Genomic DNA, 14,261 nt, shown 5'->3' with positions numbered 1-14,261 from the left:
TCTACTGGAGAAGAACTAGATTCTATAATCAAGTAAGTTATTTGAGAGGTGACTTGGACACTGTAAAAATGACGATTCTGAAGTAGTTCGACCAAGATGCAGAGAAAACTTTCGAAATCCACATTTGACCGAACTATCGCTGTTCTCTACATGACACATTTTTTGAGCAGACAAACGAAATAGTCACCAGGTTTCAGTCGTTAATGCTGAGTTCAAGGGCAAAGGGTTATAGGATGCCACCATGTTTCAGTCGTTAATGCTGAGTTCAAGGGCAAAGGGTTATAGGATGCCACCTTGTTTCAGTTGTTAATGCTGAGTTCAAGGGCAAAGGGTTATAGGATGCCACCATGTTTCAGTCGTTAATGCTGAGTTCAAGGGCAAAGGGTTATAGGATGCCACCATGTTTCAGTTGTTAATGCTGAGTTCAAGGTCAAAGGGTTATAGGATGCCACCATGTTCCTGGTCTTAGCTACTACAAGATTCTAGTTTTCATCCATGTTTAACAGTTTGAAACATAGCAGTGTTTTCGGAATGAAACATTTGTTTGAGTCGTTTAATACTGTTAGAGGTTGTACAACTATTGAGTTTTAAGTAACTATTACTGCAACGGAGTCAGAACTGAATCAAACGCAAACTACTCGATATTTTAGGTCACACAATAAATTTGGCTTATTGGTAAGGGGGGGCACCCACATATTCTTGAACCCGGGCCCTCGGGTACCTTGCTACGCCACTGCCAGAGCTGCAAGTGAAACATGTTGAACACACAAATGACAAGCACGAGACAAGAACTTGACTGGGACACGAGACTTTGGAGACACGGTCTACACGCCCAGTAAATAAAGGTAATTTGTAACAGCTTTTAGTGACTGATGACAGACGACTGGGTCAGTGCTAGCTAGATAGTCAAGTGCTAGACTTTGATTACGTCACACACAAGCACGCAACGACGTCAAATGACACTCATTTCTTTGTTGACCTTTTTCTAAAACACTTGTGCATGAACTCTCAACAAGGCTGTGTGTGTGTGTGTGTTTATCGTTCATATAGTTCTCTTTCTTCTTTATCTAAATATGAAGGGGGCGAGGTGACCTCCCATATTTTATTGCACACAACCGAATGGTCACCAGAAGGACAAAAAATCGAAATCTTGGAAGACAGCTGAAAAACTTTGCTGCTGAACCAAGGGTCGCCAGCTCGGAAGTTATACATAAAAATATAATATAGACCTTATATACATTAACAACGATTTAATTAAAAAATTAAGAAAAAAAAGTTGAAGTATAAATTAGTTTTCAAAAAATAACGTACACGCAGCAGTTAGATAAAACTCCGTTAAGTCATTAAAAAACGCATAAATATATCTGCGCACTTGACTGTCTTCGTGATGGGCCCGGGTTGGAAGCCCTGTCCGTCTTAAGGGAGGATGCGCAAGTACAGAAGAATCTTTTTATTTGTGGGACTCAAACAGCGAAGAGAAAGACTGGAAGAGATCAGTAGAACAAGAAGCAAAGATGGCAGGATGGACATAGACCCAACTGAGGGAGATTGCCCGGAACAGAGTCTGATGGCAGGATGGACATAGACCCAACTGAGGGAGATTGCCCGGAACAGAGTCCGATGGCAGGATGGACATAGACCCAACGGAGGGAGATTGTCCGGAACAGAGTCCGATGGCAGGATGGACATAGACCCAACTGAGGGAGATTGCCCGGAACAGAGTCCGATGGCAGGATGGACAAAGACCCAACTGAGGGAGATTGCCCGGAACAGAGTCTGATGGCAGGATGGACATAGACCCAACTGAGGGAGATTGCCCGGAACAGAGTCCGATGGCAGGATGGACAAAGACCCAACTGAGGGAGATTGCCCGGAACAGAGTCTGATGGCAATGTACTGTTGCGGCCCTATGATCCACTAGGAGTCGAAAGGACCAAGCGGCTCCTTCGACATAGGTCACGGAGGTCACGGACCAAGTCACTTCAGAAAAACGAAATGCACACACACACAGCATGGCGACCGAGATGTCCGCTGGTTCTCTTACTGACATCATCCTCAGTCATCCCACGATGAAGCAAGCCGCACTGCGCTGCACAGTATGAACACAGGGCAATGGTTCTCAAGGAGTGTAACTTAGAGCAGTCCCAAAACAAACACGCGCCGAAATCGTATTCACTAAACAAACACAAAGGACCATAAAATCTTAAGGGGAAGTTATTTGAAACACATCGTAGACTCTCGCTCTCTATATACATGCATCAGTCAGACTATATATAATATGACTGCGATAGTACAAGATCTCAAAAACTACACAAGATCACAGAGAGACTCAACAAAAAATTGAGTTTAATGAAATGCTGATCAAAGAGAAAACTCTTACCAGCAACTTCACTATCCAACTAAATCTGTCCACATTTCAACTCTAAATAAACCCAAGCAGCCTGAATGAATGAAATCAAAAAGTCTTGTATTTTTATTTTTTTTACTTAAGTTCTAGGATAATACCTGATTTCCCCCTAGTGGAGTTGGCGAGATGACGGATGCATATTAGAATATCGAAAAGGGCTTTCAACATGAAACAGTTTAACGTTACTTTAACACTGCTTGCTGCCAATGTTTGTTTGTTTTTGTTTGTTTGTTTGTTTTTTAAATTTCAATTGGTACTGTACTGAAATAAACTTCAAAGAAATACAAGAAAGAGTTGTATGCAGGAAAAAAACAACATAAAAAGCTTGTAGTAAATAAACCGATACATTGAAAGAAAACTAAAGGCTGATAGAAGCTGGAAACGCTAAGTGATAAGCAGTTTTGCATCAGGCATCCTGTTTTAAGGACTACATTTGAGGCCTAGAACACTAAGACACACACACAAGAAAATGTGTCTATACCTCAACTGGACACCCAACAACTCAGAACTTATCTGTCATCCCGTTCCTTGCCTATAGCATTAGTAGAATGCATTCCCTATACATAACACATTCCCTATACATAACACATTCCCTATATAGAACACATTGATATATTGTTATGATGTATTACAAATATATGTCACATTGATAAAATGTATAGCATATATATGTCACATTGATAAAATGTACAGCATATATATGTCACATTGATAAAATGTATAGCATATATATGTCACATTGATAAAATGTATAGTATATATATGTCACATTGATAAAATGTATAGCATATATGTCACATTGATATCATGTATTGCCTTTGTAGGTCACATTGATAAAATGATTAACCTAAATGTTATATTGGTATAAAAAAAGTATGACCTTTGCACTGCAATTTGCTATTATGTACTACCAATGTGTGTATATATATATATATATATATATATATATATTCACACACACACATATATGTATATATAAATATGTTGACATGTTTTGCTTAGGTATATCATGTTGATATTTTGATATTATGTACAGTCAATGTATGGTATTTTTTTTTATCTAATGTACATATGTCATGGTGTCGTAATATGTTTTGCCTAGGACTGTGTGTATGGCTTAGATCGAGGCTAAAGAAATGGCTTTCAAACATAATGCGCTGGTATTCATGTCCAAAACGAGGTGCCACACTGCCACTACTCCGTGTCTTGTTCAGTTGTTTACTGTTTCCAACACAACCAGCGTGTTCGCTGTTTACAACTGATCTTACATACACTAAGGTCAAACACACAGTAGATCTATACATCTAACGTATAATGTCTAAAAGTAACCCACATCTTGCCAGATCGAGCTGCCAAGAGGGAAGTGAAAAGGGGGAGGGCTCTGTAAAGTAAGCGCACAGCCTGGACCTATGAGGTAACACTAGTGGACTTAACGGGTCCTAAGGAACTCGATTCAACACAGGCAAGTTACCCATAGGTCACCAGACTAGTGACCAATCGCTTTCCATGGATCCACGCTGACTCTTGCTTAAGTAAGCAGTTTAAGATGATACACAATGTTGACTTTGCCCCACCCCCACCCCATTACGATAGTACATACTCGATGACTTTGTCCTAATCAGATATGCATTGTATTACGGATAAATAGGCTAAGAGTGAATAGTACAAGGGCTACAAAGGTCTCTTGAACAAAGAAAAATGTGCCCCAAAAAGGATTTTGTTGAATGACATAACACGAGAGATGAACTGGAAAAATCAATTAAACATAAGTCATTGCAATAAATCTATATTTCCAAACAATACGAACTCATTAATACTTGATGCGACTGACAAACATTTTGATTTGAAAACAAATGGGGGGGGGGGGGGGGTGCGGGGGGATGTAGGTTGACATAAATGTTTAATGTTTCTGGGCCCAATCCCATAAGATGTATCATAAACTGAATCATTTTAATGTTCAATATATATTTGTGTCTTACATTAGAAAATAAATTTTAATACTCCAAAAGGCTTGTAGACAGTCGTATCCAATTCACCTTGCTTACTTTACATCCCGAAACTCTGACCACTCTGATGGGATTGCTTTGGGTCCTAAATACCTGCTGGTTCGATTTTCCGGAGTCGACTACATAATAGGATCTGTTTCGATGCTTTAGGATTTGGCCCAAATGAGCGGCTTTTCAGATTAACCAGATTCGACTGTATATTATATAGCAACTCTTCCCCCCCCCCCCCCCCCCCAAAAAAAGTCAGTTTATCATCTCAGTCAACATCAAACAGTTGTCTGTCTTGCTATAGTGCACATTCGGTCACTAGTAACAAATCCACAAAGCGAGGTGGTCTGTTGTAGTTAGAGATTACGTATAAGGTTACAAAGACAGTTTTGTGTGGAAACACAAACTCAAAATCGGCCCCCGAAGGGGTCCACCCAGGCAGGTAAAAAGGCAGGTTTCAATATCATCAGAAATAATATCAGAATGAAATTCTATCAAAGGCAAATGACAGAGAAGAATGGAGAAAGAAGGTTGAACGATCTTACATGGTGCCCCAACAGTCCAGCAGACCAAGGGATAGGTGAAAGTGAAGGTGAAGTTTAATGCGAACCTGGCCTGATGTCATATAATGATTATCTAATTGATCTAATTGTTTTGTAACGGGTCAATCTCTTATTCAAAGCATAAAGGAAAAAAAACAACATAACCGTAAGAAAATTTTTTAAAAATCCTTTCGTCGTTCCATCTGTACCTATAGCGCGGCGATGCAGTTCAAGCGATATGAAAAACTTATTTATTAATTTTGTTTCACTTATATGCATATTAAATAGATTTTTTCTCTTTAAAAAAAAATAAGAAACTTTTTGTAAATGTAGTAGTTAGTATGACAGAACTTACTTAACAATACATTTATAAAAAAAAATTTTCTAAAAAAATCTACAACCGTTTGCATAAATGTGTTAAAAATATGGTAATAGGCCATCTCCCTTACTAGATAGCCTCCCGTGTTTGTTACTATTAATAGTGAATAGTTGTAAAAATGGTGTATTTAAAAAAAAAAAAACTTCTTGCATAGTTGATTTTAAAAGTTAATTTTTTTTATTTTTTTTTGCTTTCAGAAACGGAAAAAAAAGTTGCCGTATCATCAAAACTTTGAAAGGTCTAAAATATCATGAAATCGTATTTTCAATATCTTTTCTAGTTAAGAGATCTAAACGGGACGGACGGACGGACAGACCACACAAAACTAATAGCGTCTATTCCCCTTTCGGAGGCCGATAAACAAAAAAGAGAAAACTAGCTATAAAATGTTGCACAGATCTCCAAAAGAAACCCTGAGATGCACAGATAGATCTTAATAGCTGTAAAAAGTAAGCTCCTACAGTATATAGCGGATAGTCTCGAATGATTCAAACATTTTGTACACACCTATAAGAACAACGTAAAATAGGTATGCAACTACAGGATTATTCTCGTACAATGTAAATTGCATACATATAGATCTGTAATCCGCGTTGTTACTCACATCCATACTCATACGTCATACACTCAGACATAATCATAACACTTGGCTTACATCAGACATATTGCTAACATCAGTATGTTTTGCAAACATAATATGCACATTCCTTATCCCCTTTAAGTAATCCATGCCCACGCATCAAAAGACAGCTCAAAAGAGCCGTCCCCTCTTCATCTTTCCAAGGATGTCTCAGGTGAGGGCTTGCCTTGTAATGTAGGATGCAGGCTTACGGATGGTGTGACCTATCCATCTCCAGCGTCTCTGAAGGATATCTACTTCAATCGGCTTCTGGTTTGTTCTTTGCTACAGTTCCTTATTAGAGATCTTGTCCGGCCAACGGAACAGAAGAATCTTCCTCAGGCAGGTATTGATGAATGCCTGGATTTTTTTTTCATGGTGGTGATGGTGGTTCTCTAAGTCTCTGCTCCATACTGTAGCACTGATCTTGGTGGTGGTGCTTATTTCCCTAGATCCCCAGGGTTCTTCAGCTGACGGAAGCCTCCTCGACCTTTAGCAATGCCGGTTCTGACATCTGCATCTATTCCTCCATGGTTGTTTAGGACTGCCAAGATAGGTGAAGTTTTCCACCTCTTCCAGAGCCTCGCCTTGGACTGTAATGGGTGAGTTGTTGGGCGACTTGAACACCTTTATCATCTCTGTTTATGGTAAGACACATTCGAGCTGAATTGTCCGCAACCGCAACGTCGCTTATCTTTTCCTGCAACTGTTGTTGGCAATTCATCTGCGAAGTCAAGATCGTCTCTAGTGTCCACTTGTCGGTCATAGAGAGATTGATCTACAGCATCTTTCATTCAGTTCAGCACAATTCGGGTAAACACCTTTCGCGGAATGGACAGCAGCGTTATTCTATACCCTCGGTAGTTGGATTAGGAACTAAAGTCACCTTTCTTGTGGAGTTTTTTTTTGAGGTAGCCCCACTCTGGTGGCACTTCTTGTTCCCATATCTTACAGAAGCGAGGGTATAATAGATTCACACTGGTATCAATGTCTGCTTTTATTGCTTCAACTAAGATGCCCTGCAGTAGCTTCTGGAAGTGCTCTATCCAGCTCTTCTTTTGTCCTTCTTCATCTGCTATCACTTCTCCACCCTGACACTATACTAATCTCTATGGCTTGGCAAATTCTATTTTTTTGATGACCGAGTTCAGGTCTTTAGTGCTGTTCTGAAGGGCTTCTTCTTCTGCTTCTTTTGCCAGTGCTTCAAAGTGGTTCCACCTGTTTGACATTTCTGTCTGCTTCCACATAATTTTATTTTTTGCTTAGGCTGCTCTTGTTTTAAGGTGATTTCTTCGCTCTTCTTTCCTTTATCCTCTGAGGAGTTTTTCTGCAGAAATCTCCTCTATGGGTGTATGACTATGACTTTGGATGTGGAGGTCACTGTTTCTTTCACTTTCTGCCACTTCTGTTCTAATGTCTCCTCTTTTAGCATCTCTTCTATGAGCTGGAACTTAAACGGTTGATAGGGTGACCTTGAACTCTTCCTGTTTTGCGCAGTCTTTCAAAAAAATAGTATTGTACAAAAAGAAGATGATCTGAAACAACATCTGCTCCTGTCTGACTCTTGCATCCTGAAGAGAGCGACTGGAACTTCTTCACAATACAGACGTGGTTTATTTAGTTCTCTGTTGACAGGTCTGGTGATACCCAAGTTGCCTTTTGCATTCCTTTGTGTGGGAAGACAGTTCCTCCAATCACCAAGTTGCTTGTGGCACACATGTTGGCGAATCTCTCTCCATTTTCTTTCCTCTCACCTAGTCCCTGCTTTCCCATGATCTCCTCATATCCTCTGTTGTCATTGACAACCTTAAAGTTGAAGTCGCCCATTATGATGATGACGTTCTTTTTAGGTCTACCATATAGGATGGTAGTCAGTCTGTTGTAAAAAAGCTTCTTTCTTTTTCTCTTCACTGTTCGTTCGGGCGAAGCATTGGATAATATCTAAGTCGATCCTCATGGTACATGCGCTTCCCCTCCATTAAGTGCTCTCTGAGTACGCTTAGACAGCACCAGGGGTACTCCTTGAGTGTGTTTAGGCTCCTGCTCATGTCCTGAGAATAAAAAAAGGAGTTCACCCGAAATTGGTCGTCCGGAACCAGTCCATCTGGACTCGCTGATTCTTAAGATGGCGGAGGTTGTACCTTTTCATCTCGGCTGTCTTCCCAATCTCATACATGGCTCGAACGTTCCATGTACCAATGGCGGTGATGGTTCTGATAGAGACGATGGTCCAGATGACTCTAGATTTCACTGACCAGTGTCATAAACCTTTCAGTTGGACATACACTCCCAAGTCCGTGACTTATGTCGATTTACTGTTTGGTGTTTCTGTAGCAAGTGTTTTTTCCACAGGGTAGGGTAGCTAGCTCTACGCCCAACTTCCCTGCTGTTTCAACTTCCCTGCTGTTTCAACTTCCCTGCTGTTTCAACTTCCCTGCTGTTTCAACTCCCCTGCTGTTTCAACTTCCCTGCTGTTTCAACTTCCCTGCTGTTTCAACTTCCCTGCTGTTTCAACTTCCCTGCTGTTTCAACTCCCCTGCTGTTTCAACTCCCCTGCTGTTTCAACTTCCCTGCTGTTTCAACTTCCCTGCTGTTTCAACTCCCCTGCTGTTTCAACTTCCCTGCTGTTTCAACTCCCCTGCTGTTTCAGTCGGGCCTGGGACCGTCCTATGACGAAGTTCGAGTAGGGTTAGACCAAAACATTATCATTCATTATGGGTTTAATGTCCAGACGATTTCTAGTTTTGTTTTTGTTTTTTTTAAACATGCTCTTGGATACCAGTTTCTGATTACATCTTAATAGGTTTCACTCTGAGCTAGACTGATATCTATCATTTCAGCTGAAAGCATCAATAAAAATGATAAAACTAACTGTAAATGGCGTGGGGGTAGAGACATTTCAATAGTTTAGAATTGAACATTTTCTCTATGTTGTGTAGTTTCAAGGTTTAGTAACGAGGTTTAGTTTAGATTCAGGATTTACATTCGTTTTAACTTCATTTGTAAGATTCACTGAAGTTTAGTAACAATGCCAAAATTGAAATGGACGCAGGTATTACCGTGAAAGTGGATTTATTTAACGTGTGGACTTGGACAGAAACTAATTTAGTTGTGTGTGTCAGTGTATTGCAGTGCATGTATGTAGGCTATGTATTTGTGTGTGTCTGCCACCCGTATTTAAAAATGCCTTTTCAGGCTTTTCTTTCTCGGGAAATCCCGAACTTCAAAAAGAGCACTAGATCTAGATCTATGTTGTTGTTTTTAGAATATCAAAATGTTCAGTAGAAACAAAAACAGGCAAAAAAATGCATAGACTCTAAATATTATATCTTATTAATAACCCATGTATGTATATGTCGATATCAAAGAAATACGTAACTCACGCTAAGTCTATTGTTACCTACCAGTATTCTACAAAATTAGGTCACACCTTTGAGCCCGCTAGCTGTAATATGTCCTATTTGTTTTCCTGCCTATGAAATGGTACAAGCATTAAGTCCACACTACATTCGAACATGTCACTCGACCACAACTAGCTTCACTGATAGAAACTGGCGAAAGAGACTATAATCATTTATCAGCACACACCCAGCACACGAAGGCTTAGTGCAACAGGTCTACAGTTGACCTGACCCTAAGTATCGGGGTCATCGGTTTACTGGGCTCTTCTATTACACTCGTGTCAACTGCTACCAAAAAAGACCACACTAAGAATAGATATAGACTAGTAGATATAGTGTTAGTTTGATGAGTTCGGTCAGGACTGTGGTGCTAAGTATGGACCTAAAGAGTCGCTCATTTTATTTTGAGATCAGACTGAATTGTGATTGCAATATAAAGAGCTTGAGTTTTATTTCCTTCGTTAGTATTTTATCATAGACGAAAATGAAGAGAACGAATTGCTTTCTTCCGAATTCCACAATTCAATAAACGACTTAACAATATCAAATTTAAAAAATACATTAGAAATATATTTTTTAAACACAAATTTATTTTTATTTAAAAAAAAAGGGAAAATAAATAGTATAGAAGTCTAGAGCATTAAGTTTGGAATGGACCAGTTCAGTTTGTCCTAGCGATTCACTATGTACTAGCGATTCAGTTTGTACATCCAGAGCTCCAGATTTTTATTTTATAAAATTTCTTTTCCTTTTTTTGGTGCACTCAACACACACACACACACATATATATATATATATATATATATATATATATATATATATATATATATATATATATATATATATATATATATATATATATTTTAAAATCATTTTTGCCTGTATTTTGTATTTAATGCTGTTATGATTTAACTTCTTCCTAAGTGTCAATCTAAGATAAAGATGTTACCCACTTCATTCTTAAAATGTTCAGATCAGTTTTTAGCAATCAAAAAACAAGAATATACACATTTGGTCCTAATGCTTAGAAATCTTTCATTTCCAGTCAACAGACTGTCACTAAGCCTACTTACTTCTTATCTATAGCTACACTACACACAATTGGCAAGTATTGGTCATAGGTCAGGACCTAGTATGAACACAAAAAATGTTGTAATTTAGCCTACATATATTGAATACAAGCCAGTGTAACTATGGAGGATTTTAAAGTGTAGTGAATGTCTTCAGAGTATAAAGAGTTTAATGTCTGATCCAGACTTACTAAATGTTAAATTACATCTAGATGTCTAGTTCAGGTATCACATGACCAGAAAGATCTTTGGGGTGGAGCTGGGGGAGATTTTTGTTGTCAATGTAAGCTCATCATGCAAACAATTGAAGCCTCTACCACAGATTCTTATATACCATAACAACCTTTTAAAAATCAAAATATAGTTTGCTGATTTTTATAATGCAGGAAATGTTAATATTATAGAAATCTTTCCTAGCATCCAGATGTTTATATCAATAACCATAAAATTTGTCAACCAAATAATAACTGCTAGATCACTGTAGATAAGTCTATATCTTGGGTTCATGAAATAAATGTTAAATGCTAGATTCTAGTCTTAGTAGATAATAGAATTCAGTAAATCTATATACTTACAATTAGAGCTTAATTTCTAGATAAATTTAACATAGGTCTAGATCAATATATGTAAAAATACAATGAGAATTTACTAGACTAGAACTGACTTTGAGATTCTAAATATTTGTATTTTCACACATCACCATGAACTGCTAAAGATTGTTTTTGCATTGTCAAGTGTTAGTCAGCTGTGGGTTGTGTGCAAAATAAGTTGGTCTAGTCATAAAATTGTGCAAAATTGTGCTAAATACTTGTACACATACTCATGAGTAATATCGCACTGTCATACCTGACACAGAGGCATTGCCTTTAAATGTTCTAAATCTAGATAGATAGTTAACTTTTCTTCATTAAAACAGAAAAAAAATGGAGATAGGTTTATTTTTTTTAAATGCTAGACTAGATCAGATCTACAGAGCCTAACTAGATATAGCTATATATATATATATATAATATTCTTTAGAGTGACTAGATCTAGATAGCCTACAAAGCCAAAGCCGAGGGATATATTTGATATAACTAGATCAAGGATGATGATTTATAAATAAAATGTAAATTTTATGTTGTAGATCTAAATTCTAGATATCTAGAATAAGATATCTAGAATAATCTCTATAAGATGATGTAGCTAGTCTATTTTATAAGTATTATAAGTATCTAGACCAGTAAAAAAAAAAAATAGAGAGATAGACATACTCAAATTCAAACGGAGAACATAAATATAGTGATTAGTGTATGCTAATATACATTTAAATATGATAGTTATTGTAGTGTACTTTAATTAACTTTAGAGAATATAAATCTTATCTAGATCTAAATTTAATCAATTTAATTCTAGATCTCTAATCTATGTGTCTAAATTTAGTCAAAAGTCATGGGTATATATAGTATATAATAACTATTATATACAAGGAAAATATTTTTTATAGATATCTAGATTCTAGAATCTAGATATGGAATCTATATGGATGCTTACAATTTTGAATTTACAATAGGTTCTAGATTCTAGATCTAAATTTCTAAATTACATTTACAGTGTTATGAGTGTTACTTATAACTTATACTGTGCTGACTTACACTGACACTAGATTTCACTAGCTAGATTAGTTAGGTATACTCACTCTAGTAAACTCTAGTACTAGTCTATTGAGACTGAGTCAAACTCAAATGACAATACTTGAATACAAATCTAGATCTAGATCTAAATCTAAGTCACTTACTAGATCTAGACTCTATAGTCACATAACATAGTGTAACTATGACACTATGACTATAGATATAGATTATAGTCTATAGACATATACTGATACAGACTAGATCTAGAATCTAGATAAGATAGTAAAGAAAGATCTAGGTCTAGATCGTAGATCTAGATCTATAGATTTTATTATTAATATTATACTTTTAGCCATGAGTAACGTAACAATTTTAGCAGATTTACGCAGATAATGTTTAAATTTAAATAAATAAATTTAATGTTATCAAACAATAAGAACTTACTAGAATAGATCTAGATTCTAGTTCATCTAGTCTAGAAGTAGAAATCCTTATTTGCACGCGTTACGGTTTATTGTTCACTCGTCACATCATCATGATCATGATTTCATATTAAATGCACAAGTGGAAAATTGTTACTGCAGACTGCACTGCTGTGAGTTGAGTGCAAACCAGGCTACAGCTACAATTCCATTCTGATTGAACCATTGTTTGTCTTATTTAAATCCAGCTAATAGATATCTATAATCTAAACTTAAATAAATACCAATTCTAGATTTAGAGTCTATGTACAATTTCTTTGGGTTAATAAATTAAAAAAAAAAAAACCAACTTATTCTAATATGCATGAATTGCTAACCGGTCGAACTTTGTAACACGCAACATAAAGTTTATATTTATTTTTGGTACTTTCGTTTCATTGTGAATAACAATTATTATTTTGAGAATTATGTCGCTTGAATGACGTCACATGTCAAATCAAATTAAAAGAAACAAAATATAATTTCTCTCAAAGATAATTTTTCTAAGTTAAATATTTTTAAGGATCATTTTGGCCATACCTACTGAAGGATTTATTTCCCTTTTTGGTATCAAACAAAAAAGTTAGGTCTAATTTCCAGTAATTAAATTGACTATTTTTTGTTTTCATTTATTCTTGCTTTGTTAGTTGTAAGAAATGATTGTGTTAAGTTTCAACCTGACCCGGAGGCACAGTGGCTGAGCGGTAATGAGCTAGGCTTACGAACCAGGTTCCTAGTTCGAATCCTGGGAATTTTAATTTCGGGATCTTTGGGTGCCTCTGATGGGTACCCGACATTAGTTGGGGAAAGTAAAGGCAGTTGTTTTGTGTGCTGGCCACATGCCACATATTATGGTCATCTGCCCTATAGATCACAATCTTATCTTATATAATACAGACGTTACTTCAAAAAAAAAAAAAAAGAAGATGATCACGTCCTACCCGTCATGCATTTAGTCATGCATATTAACCAATGACTTAAATTCTGCCAAGTCACTGGTTTTCCTGGCTAGCTCAAGCAACCCATTCCATGCTCTAATAGCACTAGGGAAGGAGTATTTGTACAAATTTGTCCTAGCAAGGTCTGAATTGGGAACTTTACTTTTCAACCTGATCCGAGAATGTGTGTGTGGTAGAAACATGTTCAAAATTTGTAGGCCTACCAGACAGACACACGAGTGCGTTGATATAAGCTTTGTAAAAACAAAAAAGAGGGGGGGGGGTGGACGGGCTGATATTGCAATGTTTTCTTACTGAGATTCTCCCGACATCAAGAAGGCACTATTCATCATGATATAAAAAAAAAAGTCGCAGGTAAAATTAAGACTAATAAAGGATTATGCAGCACTGGCCAATTACTATTATGTGAAGGACATACGAGATACCGATATATGTAGCCTAAGTTAATGCGTCTGTAATAGACGTGATCGTTGTCAAGTTGTTACGTAAGATAGGCCTATATCATCTGCGTTGAATTGTTATGAGTCGATAGTGCTGCAGACACCTCTCGCGAGAACGGTATACGATGATGAAACGTTTCATCCCTGTTCATTTGAGCAACACATAGGCCTTAGGTTTAGGACAGGGCTTATACAAACAACATCCATTAGAGCTAGGGAGGGAATGACTGCCCTGGTCTCTTTGGATGAAAGAAGAGAAAAACAAATCCTGTCCCAATTCACGAAAATAGAATCCTTATACAGACACCCACTCAAATCCAAAATCCACAAGACTGGCACCCAAAAACGGCTAAAAAGAACTCATTTTGTTCAGGAA

The 14,261-nt window shown here is 37.2% G+C and overlaps 1 protein-coding gene across 8 annotated transcripts in view; it reads right to left on the bottom strand.

The window, feature by feature from the left end:
* The window catches only part of LOC106065282 (uncharacterized), a 28,652-nt gene extending 15,787 nt beyond the window's left edge, over window positions 1–12,865 (bottom strand). Inside the window, exon 1 of one of the 8 annotated variants that reach the window (XM_056044039.1) lies at window positions 12,825–12,865. In XM_056044039.1, the coding sequence (XP_055900014.1) occupies window positions 12,825–12,850 (26 nt within the window). In that variant the 5' untranslated portion in view covers window positions 12,851–12,865. Of the gene's footprint in view, window positions 1–9,345; window positions 9,584–10,987; window positions 11,007–12,100; window positions 12,226–12,469; window positions 12,710–12,824 lie in introns of those variants that run through there. The other 7 variants (XM_056044041.1, XM_013224064.2, XM_013224060.2 and 4 more) reach the window with 7 other exon arrangements.
* Between the last annotated feature and the right edge of the window lie 1,396 nt (window positions 12,866–14,261).

Source organism: Biomphalaria glabrata, chromosome 10 (genome assembly GCF_947242115.1).
Source record: "Biomphalaria glabrata chromosome 10, xgBioGlab47.1, whole genome shotgun sequence".
Taxonomy (NCBI): Eukaryota; Metazoa; Mollusca; class Gastropoda; family Planorbidae; genus Biomphalaria; species Biomphalaria glabrata.
This window is presented reverse-complemented; position numbering and strand designations above follow the sequence as displayed.